Source organism: Dermacentor variabilis, chromosome 1 (genome assembly GCF_050947875.1).
Source record: "Dermacentor variabilis isolate Ectoservices chromosome 1, ASM5094787v1, whole genome shotgun sequence".
NCBI classification, from domain to species: domain Eukaryota; kingdom Metazoa; phylum Arthropoda; class Arachnida; order Ixodida; family Ixodidae; genus Dermacentor; species Dermacentor variabilis.
The window spans coordinates 269688774-269713661 of NC_134568.1; the positions used below are offsets into that span (position 1 = coordinate 269688774).

A 24888-nucleotide genomic window follows, 5' to 3' on the forward strand; every position below is an offset into this window, starting at 1 on the left:
CTGGAATGTTTTGAAATGAACACAGCAATTTATTTTTGGTTATGCAAAAGGAAAAAAAACGACGCAGGTAATGGCAAATGCTCTCTTGGTATGGCGCTCACATTCCTATTGGAGAAAAGGAATTAGACATGCAGCAGACTGAAAAACACCATCATTCTCAGTATTTTTCACGGGGTCAGGGTGAGAATCGAACTGGTTGAGGTTGCTTCTGCCTCGGACGACAAGCTGTCATCTTCAGAGTCCGAGCTTAGCTTGTATTGGGAGTCTGAAAAGCTGCCACTCCAATCAACAGTTGAAGGTGCCACACGGGCAGCCACCTCTAAGCAATCACATGGCCATGCTCAAAGAAAGAGTGCTTTCATTTATTCAAACTTAATCATAAAATGCAATGAGAGGAACAGGTGAAGGAGATATGATAGAGGGCAGAGCCATCCTGGAAATGATGAAAGGAGAACCGACAAAAGGAGTGAAGATAGCAGAATACAAAAAAAACATCTTTTGTAAACATGTGACAGATGGCAGAAACGTGCAAGAATGCTGGCCTCGCACTACAACACAAATATTTTAATAGAGAATCAGCGCCATGGCACTGTACAATGTCTGGGAGCCACCCCTCCCATCTGCAGAGGCATGTACTCTGCACAGCACAACCATGCCTATGAAGGGGCGCATTTTACAGCCACTGATAAAAATCCAAACAGGAATTCCAGAGAAATGAGAAAATATGCGTCTAGAAATACTATGCAGCAGATGGTGGAACCACATCAAAACTTGCCAACTTCATGTTACAGCACACATGCTAGTGGAGAAAGTGGAGAATGTTGAGTAACACGGTGGAGCAGGAATGTCGAAACGTACCGGTGTGTCACTGACACTGATATGGTTAATAATGTGACTGCGCCAGAGTGCCACCTTTATTTAGAATTATGAAATAAAGCCATGCTCTCAGTTTTTCATAAGGCTTAACATTGCGCTATTTTTTTTCACTATTTTTAATATAATTGCCTGTACCTACTGGGCACCTTGCACCATACGAACACTGGGACTTGGGCTGTAAAGGTTATTGCTCACATAATTATTCAGAATGCATGTTGGTACTTCTTTCAGAGTTAAAATACATGTAGGTAAAACAAGTGAAGGCATTAAAAGCTTTGTATAGCAGTCTTGACAGTTTAGTTGGAAGTATCTTGATGAAAAAAAGGAGTACCTACTTATTGTTCAAAAATTGCATTGTGCGACATTCTTGCACCAAAAAGTGTTACAATCATCACCTGTGTCATGTCATTTTAAAGCATTCATTATTGAAAAGTAAGGGAAATACTTCTCTATGTTTTAAATGCACAGTTCATGGATATTGTTGGGTGTTTTGGTGCTAATATTATTTACAGTGCCCCCCACCCCCTCTTTCTCTCTCTCTCTCTCTCTCTCTCTCTCTCTCTCTCTCTCTCTCTCTCTCTCTCTCTCTCTCTCTTTTTTTTTTTTTTTTTTTTTTTTTTTTTTTTTTTTTCAGGCGAGCCTTTTCAAGTGGCAGTGTGGATGGGGTATGCGCCATGCTGAACCATAGTTGTGCACTCTTGGAAACAGACTTTGCTAATGAGCTTTCTGAACGCTTAAAAATGGGTTTTCCACCATCAGGCATCTTGGACCTCAGTCAGGCATATTCTATGATTCAAAGTAGCTTTCAGCAAGGAAGAATACAGCCAGCTGAAACTGTGGAAAAGGCCAGAGCTCTCTTTGTGGTAAGCAGGACAGGCATTTGCTTATTTCTGCTCGGGTGTCACAATTAGGGACTTCAGTTAGTGGTGACAGCATGACATATCTGTACTATAATTAAAATCTGTATGCTAAATGAGTTTAGTTTAGCTTGATTGGGCATTCAGTGCGAAGAGGTGCTTAAGTCAGATAAAGCTAGCAGTGTGGTATATATTGTTACATTGTAGGGATGGTGAAGAATAGAACTGACAAAAGTGCTAATTCAACATTTAACTCTTTATTGGGTGAAATTGTGTCCAACAAAACTAGGAACACTGAAAGCACAATTGCGACAAGTAGAATTGGCGGTTGTCAAAATCTGATCTATGGGTCAAGTGTGTCAGCTATTCCAATGAAATTGCTGGTGCTTCATATGTTCAAGAATGTGTGCCACCATTTGCATCGCATGAATGGTGGTGTACGGTCTTAACTGATTATATATCTGATAGATTATCTCTTTCACTATAAAATTAGCGACAACATTCTGGAAATTTCAGGTAAATCAAGATGTGTCTTGCATTGAGCAATAACCTTGTAATAGTGGATAAATGGTGAAAACGGTGAATGTGTCTATATCATTGTCTTCATCATAGTCTTCATCATTGCTGGCGACCACAGGCAACTTTTGAATTTTGGACTAACACTTTTCTTCCCTTACTAGGCCAATCAGTCAATTTGATGGACAGTTTTTCAACATGTTGATAAATATTACCATTGAAATTCTTTCACGAGCTAGGCTACACACCATATGAAATGACGACTGTACTTGAACTATTTGTCAGATTTGACAATTTTTGGCTCATCGAGAAGTCTGAAAAATAAACTTCAACAGACGGTATCATCAAAACTAGCCTCCATTGGTCCTAGCAGTTCCCCGATTCTTAAATGACATCAGAAGTAAAGACACAAAAGCTTTTGTTGGGTTGTCTAAATTTCTAAGCCGATGACTACGCTGTTTTAACTATGTCTCAAGCATCAGTACTTGCGAAAGAGTGTGCATCGTTTTGATGATTGTGTCAGACTAATATCAAGTGGTACTTTATCTTTTCCCCCTGTGCATTGCTTTCATCCATCAGTGTTTCAACATCGTATGTACAGTTTATTACAAGTAGTACTTCCCGTCATGTGGAGTTTTCACTCACAAGAATTCGCAGTAGACTTCAGACCAACTTTCGGCACCAGCTTGACTAACACTCTAATCTCTTACTTTTTGAACGCCACCTGTGCGAATGGCCTTATCCATTATTGTACAATACTGTGCAACACTGTATGTTAATGTGTAGTAATGTTCAAGTATTGTACAAAGCAAGCAAAGGCTCCAGCAACAGTTCAAGGCGCAAGGCTAGACCAGTTTGCTTGCACATAAAAGCTGATCGAATACAATAATCAAGTATGAGGAGGCTTTGGGTGCTCCCCAACCTGACAGCCATTGCTTCGAGAGCCTAAACAATGCAGTAAAAAAAAAAAAAAAACAGGTGCTTACTGCAATGAGTAAATACAAATGCTCTCTTCACGCTATGTACTTACTCATTTTCAGATCTGCAAAGCCACGACTTTCCTGTTCTCACTATTACTAATATTCAAATTTTTTTCTTTAGCGTGGGCTTAACAGGAATTGGAAACTAGGAGCAAAGCGCATATTTTGTATATTTCAGACTTTTAATGCGAAAGCATCAAATGGCCCATTGAGTGAAAAAGCCGGCATACGTAGTCTGTAGTAGTGAAATGGCACCTAAAGTCCCATTGGCTGCAGTGCTACGTCACGAGCGCGCCTCAGCGTAGCAGAGCGGGCACGATACATGCATAACCTGCTGCTGCGATAGCATGCCAGGTTGATGCATGAGAGGAGAGGGCATCTCTGCGACACATCGCCACCCTTGCTTTCGCTCTCGGAATGCGGCGCGCGGTGCCCGAGCCAGCACCGCAGGCTGCTGCTGCTTGCTGGCTCAGGCAGCACACACCGCTATGTATGGAGTCTGAAGCAGCTACATTGTTGGCGGCCGCGACCTCAGTAGTAGTGAAATATGGTAGTCCACGCCCGAACACCACAACAAAGTAAGGGAGTGGAATAACACAGCAAAACGAGCGAAAAGGCAGGCATCGAAGTCCACCATCGTTGTCAGCTCTCTCAATACACGGCAGGCCAAACAAGCAGTGGTACAATGTGATAGGAGACAGCACAAAGCCATTCATCAGCATGAGGCAGAAGCGTAACGCCAAGCAAAGAGTCTCAAGTGGCAATTTGATCGTAAAACTCCATAACATACCCTGCAGCAAAAACTTGAATATGTTACTTCGCAGTGCAAAACTTGAAGGACCGCTTGGCAGAATTCATTTGGACATTGTTTTCGCATTCACAACTCATAAGAAGTGCTTAAGTGTCCTCGGATTTCTTTTACTCTCAGTGCCTACACTAAAGATAGCAAATTATTGCTTTCATTCATGCTTCTTAAGGTGCTTCTTTGAAGTTTTGCATAAGAATAAAAAAAAAAACTCTGAGCAATTATTTCTGTTTATTTCCATTCAAAACACCAATGATCAGGATACAATTTTATGTACCACAGTAAACATTGTCACTAATATGTCTTGAAATAAAATGCTAATACATAAAAGCAGCGAAAATGGGCACATTTCTAGTATCAAGTAAAGAGGTGAACAGCAGCATTGCTAGCTATTGATTGATGTGAGTAGAAGTAACTGCTTAGAAAACCAGAGAAAAGATGAGAAAGAATGTTATGAAAATAAGCTTCATCGCTTTCTTTTGCCTTTGCTGTTTTCCACAATGTGAATTCATTTCTAAATGCAGAAAAAGAGGTGAGGCATGCAGACAGGACACAAGAGTAGATGTGTCCTGTCTCTCGTGTCCTGTATGCATGCCCACTGGCGTAGCAACAGGGGGGGCCGGGGGGCCGTGGGCCCCGGGTGCACGGGGCCAGTAGAGGGGGGGGGGGGGATGTCATATACGTCTGAAGACACCCGAAAATTGTCTATATCCCCGCCTTCCTCGACTACACCCTGGGGGGGGGGGGGGGGGGTGGCAGAAGAGCTAAGAGCCCCGGGTGCCAGACGACCTAGCTACGCCACTGTGCATGCCTCATCTCTTTTTTTGCATAATGAATCCTTACCAACTAGCTCAGCTTTCTGTCATTCTAAGCTTCATTTCTAAACTTGGGCCGAAGTATCACATGTTATTTATAGACTGTAGTGCTGAAGGGACACTTTTTGGATATGGTAAATGAACTTGAGATAGTGTGGTGATGAACATCTGAGCCAAATGTTATCTTGTAGGGCACTATACATAACTGACAGTACATGCGTAGACAAGTTGCTGTCACTGAAAGCTATACTAATACAACTTTAGTACTGCAGGTAGCATTGTTGTCACTTTTGATATGTACACACTTGTTAAAAACACTTTGCACACTATTTATGCTTCTCTATTTTCTCTGTGATAAAGATATGAACGAACACAAGGTGTAAGAGGAACTTTAGCTGGAGCCCTCCCTATTCAGATACATGTTAAATGCAGAAATGGTCTTATTAGGAAACCACTGAACAAATTTAGTTTAAATATTTCTTGGTGCCATAGAGGATTGCATAGCCCTTGTTGCCAACACCCTTGATTGCCATATTGTCATATTGAACACCTAAATGCAAGTGATCTGCTATTGATAATGGCAACTCTGCAAAAGCTGGTGATGCTGGCAGGGGCACTTTGAGGATATTGAGACTTGGAATCATTGCAGGCTAGGGCAAACTTGTCACAGAGCCATAACAGAAATTGGTTGCACCCTTACTGTAAGGCTTTGACGCATATTCGGATGTCCCTAAAGTCATGTAGAGGCTAGACCTATGCCAGGCAATAACTGTTAAAGGAAGGGGGAAATGCAAAGCACAAGGAAAATTATATTGTTCCAGACAGACATAACTCTGACAGCAGCTTTCCAAATATTCTTGCAAAAGGACCTTCCCATACAGTTTCTAAGTGCCACTTGAGCACACAGGGCATTTTATGCATATATTTTTGTTGCTCATGCATATAAAAATTAAATATGTAACTTTTCTGTTTTGTAGACGACATTGAACAATGTGGAAATGGCACGAGAATACACAAAGACTCTTGCCAGCTCTCTTCAGGTAAACAGCATTTTTCTGGATAGACTACATAGCTTTAAATTAAGCTGCAGTTATCCTCACTTTATTTCTTTTTCTGCACCAACATTAGTTTGCAAAATGACGTTGTAATGGCTTTTACAGGAAGACCTTCCGAAATCTTTTGCTTCAGCCAGTGAGCAAGAGACTGCAAAACTGGAGGTAAGTTTTGTTATTAAGGGTGTGAACTTTTATTCTAATCTGGAGAATATGTTTTTTCTTTCTTTCTATCTTTCTTCCTTCCTTCCTTCCTTTCTTTCTTTCTTTCTTTCTTTCTTTCTTTCTTTCTTTTAATGCTCATGGTCATCTTTTATCTAGGCACCCTTTACCTTTTGAAAACTGAAAGGGCTTACATTCAATTTTTAGCATTACAAACAATAATCTAAAGCTTAAACTATGCACTCCCCTGCTGTACTGCCACTTTGGTCATCAGAGTGGTGAAGTAGAGGGCAAGGGGAGCATGCTTGAGACCTAACATTAATGGTAGTGCTGCAACTGCATTTTGTGTGTTGTTTTCTTTCCACTCTGTTCCTCTCTAATGTAACTGCAGATTACTTATTATACTGCAGATTCGTTTAGTTCACTTCTTTTCCATTCATGTTATCCAACACAGCTAACTAATCACAGTGGTTGTGTCTACAACCACTGTGATCCACTTGAATGGTTACCCTGCCTTGCGCATCAGTCAGGGCAAGCTTTTTGAAATGGAATTTGAATAACATAATGTTCTTTCAGCCACGATGTATGCAGATTTTCAATGGCCTGTATTAAAAAAAAATTCTTGGTAGGCTTTTTTGCAACAATTAACAAGCAATCCATTTACTCTTCTAGACTTATCTCAATTAATTAATTCTACCACACAGCTTTTTCATTCGATCAGAGGCCAGTTTTTCAGTTTGGATAGACTTCATGTGTCTATATACCCTCTGTCTAATGATGATAGCAGTCTACTCTTTCTAATCAACTAGTGGAGCCATGACTGTGAGATTGCTCATTGCAGGAATCCGAAGTATTTGCTGCAGTGCTTATATATTAGTTGCTCTCTTTGCTTTTGAAAGTGAATTGTTGTGCTAGATAATACCTTGGGTATATTTTATGTATTGCTTTTCATTTTACAGAGCTGCCTGACTGACCTCAACAACTCTTCACTAAAGTTTCAATCCCTTCTAAGCTATGGCGTGGCAGAACTTTGCAATGCAGCAATCAAGCCACATGTCAAGTCATGGGCTGACACATTCCAGTCAACTGACCATTCATTGACTGAAGTAAGTCAAGGTGAAAAAAGGCTTTGTTCCTTTCACTGTTTGCTTATGGTTTAAAGCGTAACCTTTATATTCATAATTCTAGGATGACTTCACATCTTATGAAGCTAATGATGGAATAAGACCATTTCTGCAGACATTCATTGTTACACTTGATGGAGCACTGAAGGCTTTCAAGGTGAGTGCAATTGTGACGTGATGCTGTGTCTGTGAGAATTGCATTCCAGTGTTATTTAGTGATTTCCTGCTTGTGACAAGTCATCAGTAACCATTTTTCTATAGGGGTGTGTGAATATTCGAAATTTCATATATGAATTGAATTGTCCCTGTTGTTCAAATCTTATCAAATTTGATAATTCACTACTTGAATCTCTCTAATATTTGTTTTTTTATGACATATAAGGGGAGGCAGCACTTATTGCAGCCTCTTGGGAGAGAGAATGATGGAAGGGAGAACTGTTATGAATTCTGCTGCTGGAAAGCTGCAGTTGTTGTGCAGGGGCACCACTTACTGAGAGAATTTACATGGCAGATATCTTCTGGTCAATAATTTCCAATCATTTCAAAAAGAATAGCTCGCTTCTAGGCATCCCATATACAAATTTGTTTTTATTTATTATTCCACCAGCCTTGATATGTTTGCATCCCTTTAAAACAATCTGGGATGTATTATGACGCCTGATTCACCTTCCTTGTAGCTTGCTGTCTGGTGTTACTAAATGATAGGTGACCTAGGTTGACACACCATGGGCATCGGGAAACCAGGCGAGCGGGCAGGAACAACAATGTTGCTTTTGCGAAAACTTGAATGATTTATTTGAGAAGAGAGAGGGAGTAAAGTACATAGTGGAGTTGCTTAAATAGCCCCCGTCTGACAATAGAAGCAGTCATCAGACCTTTGGGAGGTGAGGGTTTTAGCAAAACGATACGATGTCTTCCTCCTGATTGGCCACCTGAGTTACGCAACCAAAATATCCCTGCTTTCCCAGTGAGGAGGTCATTACATTGCCCCTGGTGGACACAACATCTGTGAACTTATAGCTTCCTTTCCTTTCCTTCTCCACGATGCTGACTTCTTTCAGACAGTCACAAATACCTACAGACCTCCCATAATGCGCCAACAAATTATGTCACCGGCGCTCCACATGGCTGCTGCATTCCACTGGTTGCGAAGCCTCTGTCTTCCACAGAGTGCAAACTCTCTGCATTTTGTTGTACGACAGGGAGCTTCTTTATCACCACATAGCAGCTACCACACAATAATGATCTTGTCGATCGGATGCCCTTTCTTCTTGGATGACACAACCTTCAATAAATCTTTCACATTAGGGTTTGGCATTGATACAAGGGTTCTACCACACATTACGCCACACACACAATATTTGGAATGTTAGTTTGTTGTTGGCGAACAAAAGTCTGTTTTCTCAAGTCACTGTTAGCATAACAGGAACACACCTTGTAGAAATCCATCTTGCCATTGAAGTTGGCAGGCTAGTGCCATGCCACTCCCTAAATGCAAGGCAGGAGTCACACACCACACCTAATTGGCTTAAATGGAAGGTGAGTCACAACAGGTGCTGTAGTATTACACTTCTTTTCTTCAATGAACACAGCACTGTATGTGCATCTGGTGACGTCCTGTTTTCTTGTTTCATTACTGTCATTGTAATGGTGCCAGAGATAACTAAAAACAGTTGTTTCTCAGTTAGCTCCCGAGTTCTCAGGACATCTAGTCGCAGTTGGTATTACATGCACGTGTAAAATAATGTATATAGCCTGACATTTTTTTCACCAAATGAATTCCGTGCAACCTTCATATCTTTCATGTTGTTTAAACATGAAAAAAAATATTCTATATTTGGTTAGATATTCAGTTAATTTTTCACGAATATTTGTGCTTGATTAGATTCCAAAATTTCACTATTTGAGCACCCCTATTTTTCTAGATATTAATTGCCTCATAAACTTAACCAAGTAGTCTTAACAAACCAGCAGGTAGTAAATATCGTCTAGGCTTAACACATGCAAGAAAAATCGGTTCCATGGGAAAAGTGCTTAGCACTGACTTGTAATGATGTGTGGGAATTTTTCACTCTTGTAAAATGGTGGAAAATTTTGAAATTATAGGAACAAGAAGATTATGTCAAGTGTGAGACGTAAATTAACAACTTTGTCATGTCAGTTTTGTTGGGAGCAGTGCCTGTTACCTCCTTCAGCACTAGCTCAACATGGACACGAGCAAGTGTTCAAGCTGGTAGAGGCAGAAGTTAGATATGTGGGAGTTCAGTTTATTTACTCCTTAGTTCTCATCTTTCAGTTAACTATATTTATGCACTTAATTTAAAATATCCACTATTGCCTTGAGCGGTAGGTAAGTAGCAGCATAATATCGTAGGGATGTGCATGGGACATATGAGCAGGATATTGTGCAAAACTGAGTGCATAATTACGTGCAAAGCTTAGGAGGCAAAAAAGGCATGTTATACGCTCCATTTGAAAGAAAGGATTACATCAATGGGCATAAAAACCCAATTGCAAAGCAAAATGAATTCAAACAGTATATAATATGTAGGTACGTACAAAAAGATAACAAATGCCTATTACATAAAAAGTACATTCTGCTAACAAAAGCTCAAGAAAATGATACACTTGAAAAATAAATGACAAATGTAGTGTAAGCAAATAAAAAAAAAAGTTGATGTCTTTACCACTGTACGTTAATTTTCTTTATTACTTGCTCTATTTTTCGTGGTAATATATACTGTGATAGGTTGTTCCAGTAATACTATTCTGTAAGGTTATGTGCTTAGTGACATTCTGCCCATTCTGTGCGACATTGCTTAGAAGAGAAAAAGTGCCCCTCAGCTATAGACAAGATGTGACATAGTCTTATTTAGGGCGTTAAAGAAGCAGAAAAGCATAACATAGCATAACTTCACATTAAATAGTATCTTGAAGTGCAGCATGCTGCAGTGTGGGTCATAACTCACAAAAGTAAGATGAAATCACAGCCACGTTTACAATCAATCCTCGTTATAACGAAATCGCATCTGTTACGAAAATACCTTCGTTATAGCCGTTATTCACTATAAGTGTATATTTGTTACCTGCTGTTATTGGCAGGAAGATTTACTTTATTTTTGCTTTATTATATTCGATAATTCATTGTATCTGTCTTCATTATATCAAGGTTAAAGTGTACTTATGTAATGCATGCATTGCATAATGCACGTTTGCATCTGCTCATTGTTGAAGCAAAACAATATTTAACATGTGGCTGTACTCACAGCAGTAATTCAGCATAGCCTGAGGTAGATGAGAGCAAGTTTTATTTTATAGGACTGTTTTCATTTGTCTTATTGGTGCCTTTTTTTTTTAAGGGTGATCTGATTCCAGCCAATTACGACAGCTTGGTAAATCTCACAGCAGCAGAGACTACATTTCAGCTTGAAAAAACAGTTTTCAAGTGTTCTTTCAACAGGGTAAGAGAACTTCCACAGTTGACTATGTAATGCAGTAACCTTCAAAGTCTGTTGTATTTGAGCTAGAAAGTTGGGGCTTATAGCTTGAACTTCTCTTTATCTTTTTTACTGGTGTATGTAAATTTTATAAACAAATATATCAAACACGTAACCAGAAGGTGCGAGTTTTAAGCTCCAAGCAAAGTCACTGTATTTCTTGTTGTTCACAAGACCTTTGACTCTCAAATGATGTCCAGAAGCGTTTTTGTCATGTCGGGATCAATTTAACAATGTTAGCACAAATGTTTTAGTATATACTGTTACGAGTCCTCTTGGAGTGCCTTCACTGTGCTTACTGATCTTTCATGTAAAACCGAGGGCATTTATTCCTCGCGTTAATGTGAACAGCTCTAAGTTATACCCTGCAGTTTTTGTTGTTATAGTTGTCGATTATGCATAAATACCATATTTACTTGTGTAAGGCCCATATTTTATTTTGATGGGGGGTTACAGGGTGCAAGCCTTACACAATGCAGGCTTATGGCTACTCACTGAAACCTTGAACTGCACTCAGTAGCGCAACCACTAACAGCTGACGAGGAACAATTTTGTTCAGGCATCCTTGTCCCTTCCGCTGCCCTCATAGTTTGACAAACTCACCTCATTGGCACTCTCCCAAAGCTGGTCGTCCTGTGTGTCGTCCATTCCTGTTTGAAATTCCCATCACCTTGAAGCTCTTGATGACAGTATCGAATGAAACCACTTCAAAATCCAAGAGCACACTTTTTGGAGTAATGCCCTCTTAATGGTCCCAAAAGCACAATGCAGCTAAACAACACACTTCAATGCAGCCAATACCATTGAAGCACAGTGAATCTATGCTGTGTGATCACAGTGCGGTAAGATACAGTGGTGGTGATGATACCATGATCAGCAAGACAGAGACTAGTGCCATATAGTAGTTTTTTGAAGAAATTAAGCAGAATGCTGGCTTGCATGTGGCACTTAGTGAAACATTTTTTTCCAAATTTTCGCGCTCCAAAGTGGGGATGCAAGCTTTACACGAGGACAGAACTTAAGCAAGTAACTATGCTAATTTTACAGTTTTAGCTTTAACTGTGACTTTATTTTTCACTGGAAGGAGCCCTTGCGTAAACTACAATTTATAGACAAAAATGCAGTAGAGGCTTCTCTTAAAAAAGCATTATGCACCTGCCCTTCATCTTCCTTTATTCCATGAAATAGTTCCCCTAAAGACAAAAAGCTCCCTTAGCTAGGTGATTTGTTTTGATACACCACAGCTCCTGAGCAAGGCAGAGTATGGTGCATGGATGCAAAAAAGAGGGAGAATAAGACACATTAATTCTTTGGCGTGCATGAATTTTCTTGTTCTTTTATGGGCACTTGCTGCTGCATTCCCTGACAGACTGACTGGTAATAGAGTTCTGCAATTGAGAATTATCAGGCTAAATCCAAATCTAGAAAATTGCTACTGTTTAGTTAGTTTTCTTATTTTATCACACTTATCCAAAAGCTGAAAGCCCTACATAAAGTATAATGCCACTGTAATTAGTTCCATGAGCATGGACTGTTCAACTTAAATGATGCTCAGAGTGCTTTACAGCACATGAAGCAAGGATGCCCAGGGAAGACCAAGATGCCACTACCCGTCGCTCTGTTTATTTTCCAAGAATTGAATAACTTTCATAATATGCAACAATCACCCGATATCGAGGACTCATCATGACCTGCAAGAGGGCAATCCCTATCTGTCAATTCTGTGGAAGTGGCACTAGCACATGCCACATTCATTCTCCTGATTATGTCTGCTTTTATTACTATTTGTCACGCCGTTCTGTCCTTATGGCTGGTAAGCACCAGGCACTCGTCAAACTAAAGCATGCAACTGCTTACCTTTGTTTCGCTGATACCTGTTCTAAATGTGCACAGCCTTAGTAACTCTAACTTTATTAATTTTGACTGAGTAATTAATTTTAATAGCTGTTTGCATTACCTCATGCAGCTATTTTTACGAGTTCACTCAAGCTGCAGGCTGTACTGAAAGACTCGCACATTGCTTTCAGTATCATTTTATAGTCAATTTTTAAAATATCAGCAGCAGCAACACAAAGACACAGAAGGTGCTGAAGTTTTCAATATTGACCCACCTTTTGTTTGGCCATGTTATTGGTTTCATATTAGAACTTGCAAGCCTCGAAAAGCACATGTTACAGTCTCGCACAGTACGGTCCATACTGTTGCTCTGTACTGTCGGCATATTGTAAAAGCACTTGAGAAGACAGATACATATGTGCTGCTGGCTGCTCTCACTGTTAAAAGAGGTGTCAGATCATAACATTTGCTCAGTTCCATGTGCTTCAGAGGTTGTTGTTTGCTTTTATGATGTGCATTTATGGTGCAGTTAGCACTAAAATGTCACTTCATAAACCTTGAATGAGCTAACTACAATGGTTCTCTAAGTGGAGCATAATGAGGCTACTTTGGGGAAAATGTTTATTCAAACAGCTGCATTGACCAAAACGACATTACTATAGGACAACAGGAAACATTTTATGCACAGAAACATGCATAGAAGTACTGTAAAACCAGTTTTACTTGAATTGCATTAATTGTAATAATGACCTATATAGTAAAAGTAAAAACTTTATTCAAAGTGATTGCAGTGCATCTTGTCCCGTGTGAAGAGCCCTTATCTAAGGCTCCTGTTGCCTTGGCTGCTGAGCGAGCTTGGTTCACCAGCTGTCGCTGGTCATCCATGCTAGAGCTGAGCAGCACAGTGTCCCGTTGGGACTGGCTAGAGTGGGGGATAGTGAGAGCTGCTGGACTTTTCTAAAAACCCCAGCTAGTGTAGTATAAATTGGTGTATTCGCCGCAAAAAGGGCATGTGTTATTATATTGTGTGGAGTTCCACTGGTGTAGTAAGCTTAGGTGTCTGTACATGTTTTTTCGTAGTCGCCGCCAGACGACGGCCTCTTCTCTGGTTAGCTTGTTATGGGGTGGACGTAGCATGATAAAACAAACCATGGTTAACAATAGCGGACACCTACAATGATGGCATCCTGTGGCTTAAAGCATGGTGAGAATCAAGCTAAGCACAGTGTAGCCACATATTAAAACAGCTGCATTTGTCAGAATAGCTGTTGTTTTTGCAGCTTGAAATATACTAGTATCTCTGACTAGCAGTTTTGCTGCTGCAAGTACTCTTGCTCACATTCGTGCTATTGTACACTGCACAATGTATATCACCTAATTTTACTAACCATTTGCAGCTTGGTGGTCTTCAGTTTGACAAGGAGCTGCGTTATCTAATCAGCTACATGACTTCAGTCACAACGTGGTCAATTAGGGACAAATTTTCCCGAGTGTCACAAATTTCTACTCTTCTCAACATGGAGATGGTGAGTCAAGACTGAAAAAAAATTATCTACAGTATTGTGAGAAAGTAGCTTGGCTCACTTGCTGTCAAAAGTGTTTTCATATAGACAAAAACAGGTCAGCTTTTGCAAGCTGACCTGTAGCACTTGCTTTTCTTTCTTCTCTTTCTTTTTAAATAGGGTCCAAGAACAGAGGTTTGGATGTTCTTTTCATTACAGAATGATGGAAAGTTCATTGCTGTAAACTGATCCATTTGCAATACATTGCTAAAAGTGCTGTGTAAAATATTTTGCAGCACTCAACAGATTCCCCCATATGTACATTGGTAATGACTGCATGCCCACACTGCAATAGGACTGGGGCCTGATCATGCCTAAGGTGCATATCATCCAAGACTTGAAGTGCTGCATGTGACATCCATGCCAAGCTGCACCAACCCCCGAAAGCCTTATATTCATTGTACACTAGCATGACCAGCATAAATTTTTTTTTTTTTGGACAGAAAACACACGTAAATGATTATGAACAGTAATAAAAAAAATATTTGTGGGGCAAAAAAAGCTAAATGTGCTCCACTGTGTACACTTGATGTGTCTCTTAGGGGACAGACAAAAGGAAATTCATGATCCAGGGAAATGTAACATCCGATAACGCCTGCGACAGCACTACAGATAAGATGAAAAGCTACTCTGGCACAATTTATTTGAGGTTGTCTAGAAAGCCAACGAACTACTGAGAACCTGATAATTAATCCTCGCTGTCACTGCCTGGCAGTTAGACCGAACATTAAACTCTTTTGAAGTGGTTGCAGCCATGAATCGCACTAAATAAAGCTTGTGATTTCCATCTGGTGCTTAGGGCAAACGTTCAATAATCTCAGCCTCTTTTCAAGTACTCGCAGCCTTTCTTTAGTTTCCCTGCAGCCTGTCCGTTGAAGTTAACAGTGCAAAAGGGTATCTAATGACACAACAGCATCTGTGAGCTTATGTGTGAGGCAACAGCTTGTGCCTTCGTTAACCCCCCTTCACTTTCGATGTCGTGAACAGAGTTGAGACTGGCAGTTATATCGGACATGCTTAGTGTTTTCAACTTGCCGATGCCATCATCAAAAGACACCTATTTATTATAGGTGACATGGGCTCTTATTCATGCCTTAGCATGCTCAATGTAGGTGCCACCTACAGATGATGCCACGTCAGTGTTGCGCGGTAGCAGTTTTTGGACGTAACAACCGAGAAGGGAAATGTGAAAAACTGGAAGCTAATACACGATTCTATGGGAACTAAATGGGACTGACATTTCAGAGCTTAAGAGATGGTAAGACATAACAAACAGAAACATATCAACAAAGTTCTATGGTATGTCTGTGCCATTTACAACATTTTGTGGTCATGCAACAAAATCTGACTCACCACAGAGCCAGGTGTCACTTAGTTTTGTGACGCTTTCTCTGCCAACTTAAGACTAGAACTGTTGGTTTAAACACTTGTCCCATATTGCAGTGAATTGATATAAAGGAAAGGAGATCTTTTAACTTGCATCATAATTTCTTTAGGTATTTGCTCAGCAGCAGTACTTTTGAATATGACTGCTGTCAGCATAGCAGTTCTCACGACATTTGAAGTGGCCCTGGGAGAATGTCAGTACAGTAATGTATGCAGTCAGTAAGGACCCAGCATAGCACTTCTGTTATGTCAAAAGCCTTTCTGTTCAGGTTTCTTAAGTGGTATTACAAGATCTTTGAACTACTCACAGTTGCTGGTGTGTTCATACATGGATTTGTTTCATTTCAATAACACAGTTGTAATTATTGGATTGCTGTGGTTCTATTCATTCACATTTTTTGCACCTATTAAAGGGTCCTTTAAGAAAAAGGTACAGTAAAACCTTGCTATGACAGAGTTGAAGGGAGAGCCGCACTTAGTGGTAGCATCATGGGCTGCCCGACTTGAGTGGGTTGTTTCTAAGACGGCAAGCAAAAGTATAGCAATTAAAGCTGCCTTGCAGAAATTTAAATCTTGCACAGTGCCAACGGTAGTGATAGTATCGCACTGCAAGGCAGTACTCCAGGAACTGCAGTGAGATATTCTATAGGATATTTGCCTAAAGCAGTCTTTACGCAGAATCAAGCATGTACACAGTTATTTATTTCACCTGGATTTTCAGTAGCTTCCATCCTACATTGGCATGTTCAGAAATGAAGATGCAGACAGTCTTGCGTACCAAGCACTGCTGTGTAGACCGATAGTGAGAGTACCACAAAACATGCAACGAGTATCAAACACGATCATTGGGAACCACATTCACTCATGGGGTCCCCACCATATCAGTCCTATGTGTCTGAGGAACTTAGCCTGTATGTCTAGGAACCGAGTGTGAACACATTGTGTTCACACTCAGTCGGCAAGAACACTGGCATGGCTACACAATATAGAAAAAAATTAAATTATGGGCCAAAGCGTGGCAAAACCATAATCTGATTATGAGGCACGCTGTAGTGTGAGACTCCGGATTAATGTTGACCACCTTGGGTTTTTTAACATACACCTAAATCTAAGTACACATGTGTTTTTGCATTTCGCCCCCATCAAAATGTGGCTGCCATGGCTGGGATTTCATCCCGTGACCTTGTGCTTCACAGCGCAACACGAAAGCCACTAAGCAACCACAGTGGGTGCTACACAGGATAGGTTTCTGGCCTTCACCAATGTGTTTGTTCTGTCATGCCCATGGTGACATAAAACATTAATTGCTAGAATGCCCAGAATTTGTGGGCATTTGTGGGCATTTGTGAATGCCCAGAATTGTGGGCATTTGTGCCCAGAATGTGGGCATGTGAGCACAAGACTACTTGATGGACTGAAACATAAAAGTCTCTCCATGTGCTATCGTGGAAGAATTGATCTTCCGTCAAGGACACTGTATATTTAGGAGGGAGGTGTTCTGCCACCTCCTGAAGTTTTTTCAAGACACTGCCCTATTCATCAAGTGGTAAAGTTTAGCATTGAATGCTAAACTTTACCAATGTAATGCAGTTGATAGTGCCATGAGATACGGAGTGAACTATATGCTGTGATGAACTGCCTGCTCATATGCATATTTATCCCCAGACAGTAAAAGGAGATGCTCCGCCAGAGAAATTGTCAGCAAGCCTTTGTAAGACTAGATTCGCCCGTAGATTTGCACCATCCTCCTCCATCTCCTTCCACGCTTACTTTATATATTACTTGAAGTTATATTCATTACTTTGTTATATGATTGCCCACTCTCACAATGGACATTGGCCACCAGGATAGCGGGAGTATGCTGTTAGAAACAATCGGTAAGCCAATTGAAAATCCCACTACACATCATTTGATCTTCTGCACAAGGTTTTCTGCAATGCCTTAGTCAGTGAGATGACTGCTTTCTCTAACACAGCTGTCAATGCCAATCAATCTTTTCAGTCATCAAGAACACTCGACTTGCAGTCTAACAGGTCTTGCAGTATTTTGTGAGTGTGCTGACAGAGCAATACAGGCTTCTGATTTTGTACAGTGTTCAACACTATGTACAAGGGGCCACTTATAAATGACAAGGTAGCATTTATTTTCATGGCATACAGATATGGCGTGGCAATGAATCAGAGGCTAGCAGCAGTCCCCCCCTTGAGCGATTGCCAAGAACATGAACAGTGATGGTAGCTTGTAAGGAACCATTTCATTTTTCATTCTTATCATTTCTTGCAAAGAGTGCGAAGTCCCAGCAATAATGGCAGTGAGGCTTTGGCATTATCGATTTGTCGCTATCAAGTATGGTTCCTTAGCTGCGTATCTGCAGAAGATTATTACGGCCACGGTTAGAGATCACAGCAGGCGATACGTGTTACAATACATGGGCAGTGCGGGCTTGTGGTACAAAGGTGCGCATGTGCACCTTTGTACCGCAAGCACTGTGCTTTTTCTACCAAGGCACAGCCTACTATGTGCACCAGAGCCCAACAGTATGGTAGCTGGTGGAATTGGCAGAGTACTATAGTGCAAGGTGGTAGTGGTAGATTAGAACGACAAAAAGCCGAGTTAGTTGGTAACGATTCATAATGCAAAGGAGGGGTAAGGCGTGCAGACACGTACACAATAGAAGAGAAGTGGACAAAACGAATGCCGCATTCGTGTTGTCCACTTATATCCGTGTCTGCATGCCTCACTCCTTCTTTGTGGTAGTGGTAGAGTACATGTGTTACTGCTGGCTGAGCAGTGCAGCCGGTTTGACGCATTGCCAGATAGCCAACAGCTCACAGAAGTTTTGAACTGCTCATTCAAACGATCGACAAGCAGCATAGCACATTATCAGATTTTGGCCTATTCGGTGCAAAACAATCATTAAATCTTCATTCTGAACAAAAAAATTTTGTTATACCCATTTAAAAAAAATTTTTTCTTCATTAAAACAAAATTTTAAATGCATGGGATTTTATGGGAGCTTCAAGAGGAATCATGATTACTTTATTGTATCCATTACTTAACTATAACGTATTTTATAATGAGGTTTGACTGTATAGTATTTTAAACTCTTAACATTATGTAGCTGCCCAAGAAGCAGCTCATGTACCCGCCAGTAGGTTCTCTCAAAAGAGTTGATATTGAACCGGGACATTTCAGATTGTCAACTGAACAGCAGAAAAGCGCCCCTGTAGACCGCATGTAACACTATAGGAGCACCATAACATTTATATTGAACTCCATCCTTCAGCACATTCAACCTGCCCTAGTGACTTAGTGGCTTTGGCATTGCATTGCTAATCCCAGGCCGTGGAATCAAATCTCGGCCATGGCAGTTGCGTTTCGATGGGGCAAACTGCAAAAACGCCCTTGCGCAGTGCATTGGGTGCACATTAGAGAAGCTCAGGTGGTCAAAATTAATCCGTAGTCCCCCACCACACTATGCCTCAGTGACTGCAATCAGTTCAATTGTAGAGTTTTTTAATGGATTCTCAGTACTCTGCATAGGCAATCTATAGTGAGGCATCTAGGCTTGGTGTTGCACTGAGCAATTAGAAATCACTTTCAATTGCAATGTTTGGGGTAACCAGTCATGACCACCTTGACAAAAAAAATTCCAGCAGAACCCGTCTCATGATAAATGTTGATGTTAATTAGCATTGAAGCACTGTAGTAGCATTGAAGCACTGTAGCGAGACACCATATTGCCACCGCTAAAACAAATCATGTAGGAGGGTATGCAGCTGGGCTCCCATCTCATGCTTCCCTTTGGACGCACTGTCATCTAGCAACGCCTCCACGAAGCCCACGCATTGCGCATTTGTGAATATATATATTCTGACAAAAATTGTATGAATATGTATGGCACAGGTTCCATTCTGCCCAGCACTGGATAAACTTTAAAGGATTTTTCTTTTTTGTCGTTTAGGAGCAGCTCATACCCACTGTGGCATGTGGCATCCAGTGGCATGTATGCAGGTACCCAAATTGATGTCAAAGAAATTCATTGAAGGGCGACACATGCCCAGTCACTCATGTTGGATTTAACAAGGTTCATTGAACAGCAGCACATATCCAGTGGCATATAGCCAATGTCACGTACGCTTAACCCAAGTTGGCCCAACGGTTGGTGTCGCACCTGGTTCCCTTATCACAGCAGCTCGATGCTCTACCCATTAGACCATTGACTACACAGGGACCTATATTGGTGGAACAACAGTTAAGAGACATAGATAGACAGACAGTCTAACCCTGGAAAGCACATAAAGTACCCTAATAATGCTAATCGCATTAATAAGTAAACTTTATGCCTTGGTGATTTCGTTTCCACTTGATACCCTCTCTGTTGTGTGCTAAGATACTGTAGTTGGAAGGGGGCCTCGCTTTGATGGCCTGGATGCCCTGATTGGTGTGTCGTGCCACTTCATGCTGGTATATGACAAGCAGCGACAGCGTATATGGCATGGACTGTGCACACTGTGCACACAAGAATGTCATTTCAATACAGTCTTTGGTTTCCTGGTGATTTCACATTGACATGCCATCCACTTCTGCTTTCATGCTCTGCACCAAAGCATCATTCACGAGGACTATCAATACACACTTCAGACAGTACAATGGGCACACAGATGTTGCGCACAGTTCTATCATTCACTCCTTTGAACTTATAGTACTAATTTTTCAGTACTTCTATTCTTAAGGAAGTTGATCAATAAGAACCGTTCCCAAAAATCTCTCTTAGGCAAGATTTGCCTTTTTTTTTTTTACATATGTCACATTGCAAATTTATTGTCTGAGCTATTCCCCCATGCGCAGAGTTTTAAATGTTCCATTCTAAATTCCAGGTGTCTGAGATACTTGACATTTGGGGAACAAATGCTGGACCTATGACATGGAGGCTTACTCCTACTGAAGTCAGGCAAGTTTTGAGTCTGAGGTAAGGATGGCTTTTTATTTTCTTAGTATGGAGCCAAAGCAGCTCATGTATAACTGTATATATTGAATTACTAGAGAGTAAACTTCATACCAATATCATTGTATGTGCGACACCATGGTTACCATAATTGTGAATTTTAAGGCTGTAGCAGCATTGTCACAAGGGCTCTGATAGTTTTGAATAACTGTATTCTGCTTTGAAATTTACTCAACCCTCAGGTTCGCATTGATTATTTGGGTAAATGATGTGGAATGTGCAAGTATGGTTTATTCTATTGCAGCCTCACTGAAACATGGTTTTATTGCACTTGCAACTCAGTTCAATTTCCAAAGTTTTGTTCTCACCTGCTTAATAACAAATGCTATCATTCTGCAATAAGCAGTTATGTCAGTCATTTGTTATCCTCTAGGCTTACTGTGAAAAATGCTTATAAAGCAGAAATAATATAGCCATTGAACCTAAAGAAAAATAAAGCTATGTGCAACATCATAAACCACATGGAAAGGTTCTCGTAAAACACTGCAAGCACCACAAAATGTAAAGAATTAAAGAAGGTCCAGCAGAAAATATAGTAATCATGTACTTGCATGTTCAATTGTCTCTGTCAGGTTGGTCAGATAGGGAGGCCATTTTTATTGCGTGCAGTGCATCTCTATAGTATATAGTATAGAGATACCATGCTTAGAGGTACAGTAGATGCAGTACGGATGTCTCAGAGTATTGTTATCTTTGTTATCTGATTTTATTGAACCCAAAAACAAACTATCAGTACACCAAGCTGCAACATGTTTTATTTTTAATGTCAATTTATTAATATCATCCAAAAGTTGTACGATTGGCTATAAATCTTTTGTGCTCCGAAGTATTATTTGAATTACTGCGGGACTCTGCAAGTGCATGCGTGCATGTGTGTGTATGTGTGCATGCATGAACACATGTGTGTTCACACACACAGCTAGCATTTACTTTGATTTTTTCAGTCTCCTTTCAATTTTACTTTGACCACATATGCCATATATGAATTGAGAACAGTGTATTTTGCTTTGTCTGCTAGAAATTTCATATAAAGTTGAAAGCCTGGACAAGGAGATTTTGTCATACTCATGATTGTGGAGTTAGTATTGGCACATTTCGTGGCAATAAAGTTAGTACCTTTAGTAGACTAAATATAGCCCCTCGTTGTATGTTCAGAACTCTGATGTGGAGTCTTAGACTTTAAACCTCTGTCTGCCACTATTTTTGTCACAGGGTAGACCTTGCACTGAAGTCTGCTGATGAGCTGAAGATGTAATTTTTAGTAAACAGTTTGTTGGTCTTGAAAGCCGTTACTCTCTCCTGTATATGTGGATTCTGGTGTCTCACAGGGCAGTGTAATTGGACTACTTTTTGTGTTGAGGGATCTTTGTCTCAGGACTAGCTTCGACTTCCCTATTCAAATACATGTAAAATGCAGAAATGCTCTCATGAGACAACTGCTGGACCAATTTGAATGAGCTGTTGCTTTTTAGAGAGAAAGTTAAATTATAGCAACTGTAGGAAACACAATATTGATTTAAGACCTCATACATTGGTAAGTTCTAAAAAAAGTAGAAGCACAAAGTTGACAAAGCCATAAATCTGTGCCAAGAACAGATATTGTGAACTATTTGTTAGAGCATCTAAAGTTTACAAATTTGATGTATGACTTTACAGTTTACAGTGCTTTCAAGGGTTTTGCAATAGTGCTACCGACGAATTAGGGGTATATTTAACAGCTGTGAATAATGTGTCAAAGTTGTCCTCTTTAGATCTCTAATAAGTAATTTTACAGAATTGTGATTTCATTGTTTGTTACTGAGTTGCAGAATCGAAGACTTGGCACTTGTACTTTATTTCTTCAATTTTACAACTCGAAACAGTTTTTTTAAAAATTGATGGCCTGAGTAAAAGATTTTCTACCTACAGTCAGTCGATTTTAACTTATGCAACGAACCTCATCAAATTCAGTGAAGTGGATACCAAGCAAAACATTTTCTTCGTTCCCATGTACAAGTTAAGTAGGTGATCCCAAGGAAAAGCTTCCTCTTAATGGTTTGATTGCGTGTGTGCGGGAGAGCAAAATAATGAATTTATTTTACAGATGACTGCCTATTGTTTGAATCATTCAAGTAAATATTATCAACTTATATTAAATGAAGGCACTAACCCTCTGTCACAGTGATGTGCTGATTGCAAAATAAAGTTAAATCAGGAAAAAAAACGGTTTCATGATCACACACAAGGAGCATCCCTTTGAGTATGTTTACTCATTGTCAATTCCCTCTCACATAATAAATGGTTTAAGTATATTGGGGATATTTTCACAAACTGTCTAAGTCATCTCACATAAATTGCAAATGCACTACTGCACATCGCTGGTTGGGTATAATCCATCGCAAGTTCAAAAACTGTCCATCTTGTTTAACTGCTTGGGGCCAGATAAGACACGAAAGTGTTGCAGGCTTCACTTCATACCGTCAATGTCAAGATATAATCAATGCAGCATGAAACCATATCTCTGTTCAACGACTCAATTTCAACAAAAGTAAACTTTTTTTCGGATTGAAATTTGGTTTTTCTGACTGCTCGATAATTTTCCATGCCTTTCCATGTGAGAAAAATTAATTGGCATATACTTTTCTGCATGAAAAGTCGAATTTCAATGTAAGGAAAATTCTATATAATGAAACGCCAATCACCATCATTATCATTAGAATTCCATTAAAGAAAGAAATATCCGAGGACTTCTAAGCACTTGTGATTGCGAAAGCATTAATGTCCAATTGAACACCACTGAGTGCTCCTTTGAGTTATAAACTCCTCATGGGCAAGCAAGTGCATTGAGACGCTTGGAGCATTTTGATTTGGCCTTACCAAGGCACAGTTAGAATGCAAGCAAGAGCTTGCGTGGACAAGGAACGCGCGGATAGATAACGCAGGCTTCTGAGAGTGAGAACGAGGGTGACGTGGCGCCGCACCAATGCCCTCTCCTCTCACATCTGGCACGCTGGCGCAGCAGCAGGTGTACCCTTTCGCCAGCTCTGCTCCGTCAAGATGCACTCGTGATGTGGCATCGCAGCCAGTGGAAATTTACCTGCCGTTTCGCAGCTACAGATGACAGATGCTGGCTTTTTTCGCTCAGAGGGCCATTTGATGTTTTCACATCAATGTCTGGGCAGCCATGGAGTCATATCAGTCTCAATTATTTACAGTAGGCTTCATTGGTGTAAAGGAGTTGCTTTGTCTGTTTAGTATGATAACCTGGCTGGTGCTTTAGATGTCACACCAGATTTACTGCACTAGCATTATGTAGTGGCATCTACTGTCAGTGTTCCAATAGTGTTGATTTTTATTACTTTGTGAATTTAAAATAAATTACGTAAAGCAGCAGATGCCTTTTTTTTTTGCCTTTTCCCGCTTAGTATCACATCCAGCTTTGCATGCTTACTTGACATGTGGCACCTATACTTCTACAGTTATTCCTTTTTGTCTTAGTTTTTCGTAGCCACTGTGTGGTAATACAGCACAATTTTATATTCACTATTTACAGGAATGACTTCCGTCAAGAGGATATAAGAAGACTCAAGCTATAGTTTTATATTGCACTGTTTATAGAGTTGTACATAGACCAGAGTTATTCTATATGTGCACCTGTGGTGCATGGAACAGAAGCTACTAAAATCTTTTAGCTACGCTTATTTAAAAAAATAATAAAAGGTCACTTTTTGTGGTTAGGCATGCATGTTTTGTCTTCTCCCCCGCTGGCCTTCAATTTGCATGATGTCCCATATTTTAATTACTATTTACCTGGAAGTTTTTACTTCACAAGGCATGAAACCTTGCCAAGGAAGCAACACTGCATGAGTTGTCCAATATTAATCACAGTGTCTATTGCCATGTACTTAGTGTTACATTTACAAGCCAGGGAAAACGGGGAAGGCAGCAGATGGAAATTCAAGACGATGAGAAAAACGAGAACAAGGTGAAAGCAGGAGCCAACGTTTCGACAAGTGGACTTGTCGAAATGTCGCCTTGAAGAAGACAAGTCCACATGTCGAAGGCTCCTGCTTTCACCTTGTTCTCGTTTTGCTCATGTGCAAGCCAAGTCGTTTATTTACAGCCTTCAAAGGGCATGTGCAAGTTCTCTGAACATGACCATCTTTGATTATAATACAGGCCCTTCCTTCTTCTTTTTCTTTTTCATTTCTTTTTTTTTAATAAGCAACTGTTACTGAAAATGAATTATTGTATCTGTGTGCTTTGCATTGCATGCATTTGTATAGACAACAGTAACTGTAACTGTTTACATATTTTATGGACTCCAAGAAGCCTCTGTAAGCAAAGAAGCCTGCCCACTATGCTGGCTCAGTAGCTGTAGCGTTCTCATGCTGGGCACGAGTATCCTTGATTTCGGTTCATCTTAAAGAGCC

At 40.3% G+C, this 24888-nt stretch overlaps 1 protein-coding gene across 1 annotated transcript in view; it reads left to right on the forward strand.

Annotated features, from left to right (window-relative positions):
- Cog4 (conserved oligomeric Golgi complex subunit 4) overlaps positions 1–24194 on the forward strand; it is a 63310-nt gene extending 39116 nt beyond the window's left edge. The window contains exons 14-22 of the mRNA XM_075675567.1: positions 1511–1739; positions 5827–5889; positions 6010–6066; positions 7023–7169; positions 7252–7344; positions 10547–10648; positions 13918–14046; positions 20349–20440; positions 24009–24194. Of these exons, the coding sequence (XP_075531682.1) occupies positions 1511–1739; positions 5827–5889; positions 6010–6066; positions 7023–7169; positions 7252–7344; positions 10547–10648; positions 13918–14046; positions 20349–20440; positions 24009–24051 (955 nt within the window). The 3' untranslated portion in view covers positions 24052–24194. The remainder of the gene's footprint in view (positions 1–1510; positions 1740–5826; positions 5890–6009; positions 6067–7022; positions 7170–7251; positions 7345–10546; positions 10649–13917; positions 14047–20348; positions 20441–24008) is intronic.
- Positions 24195–24888: the final 694 nt, after the last annotated feature.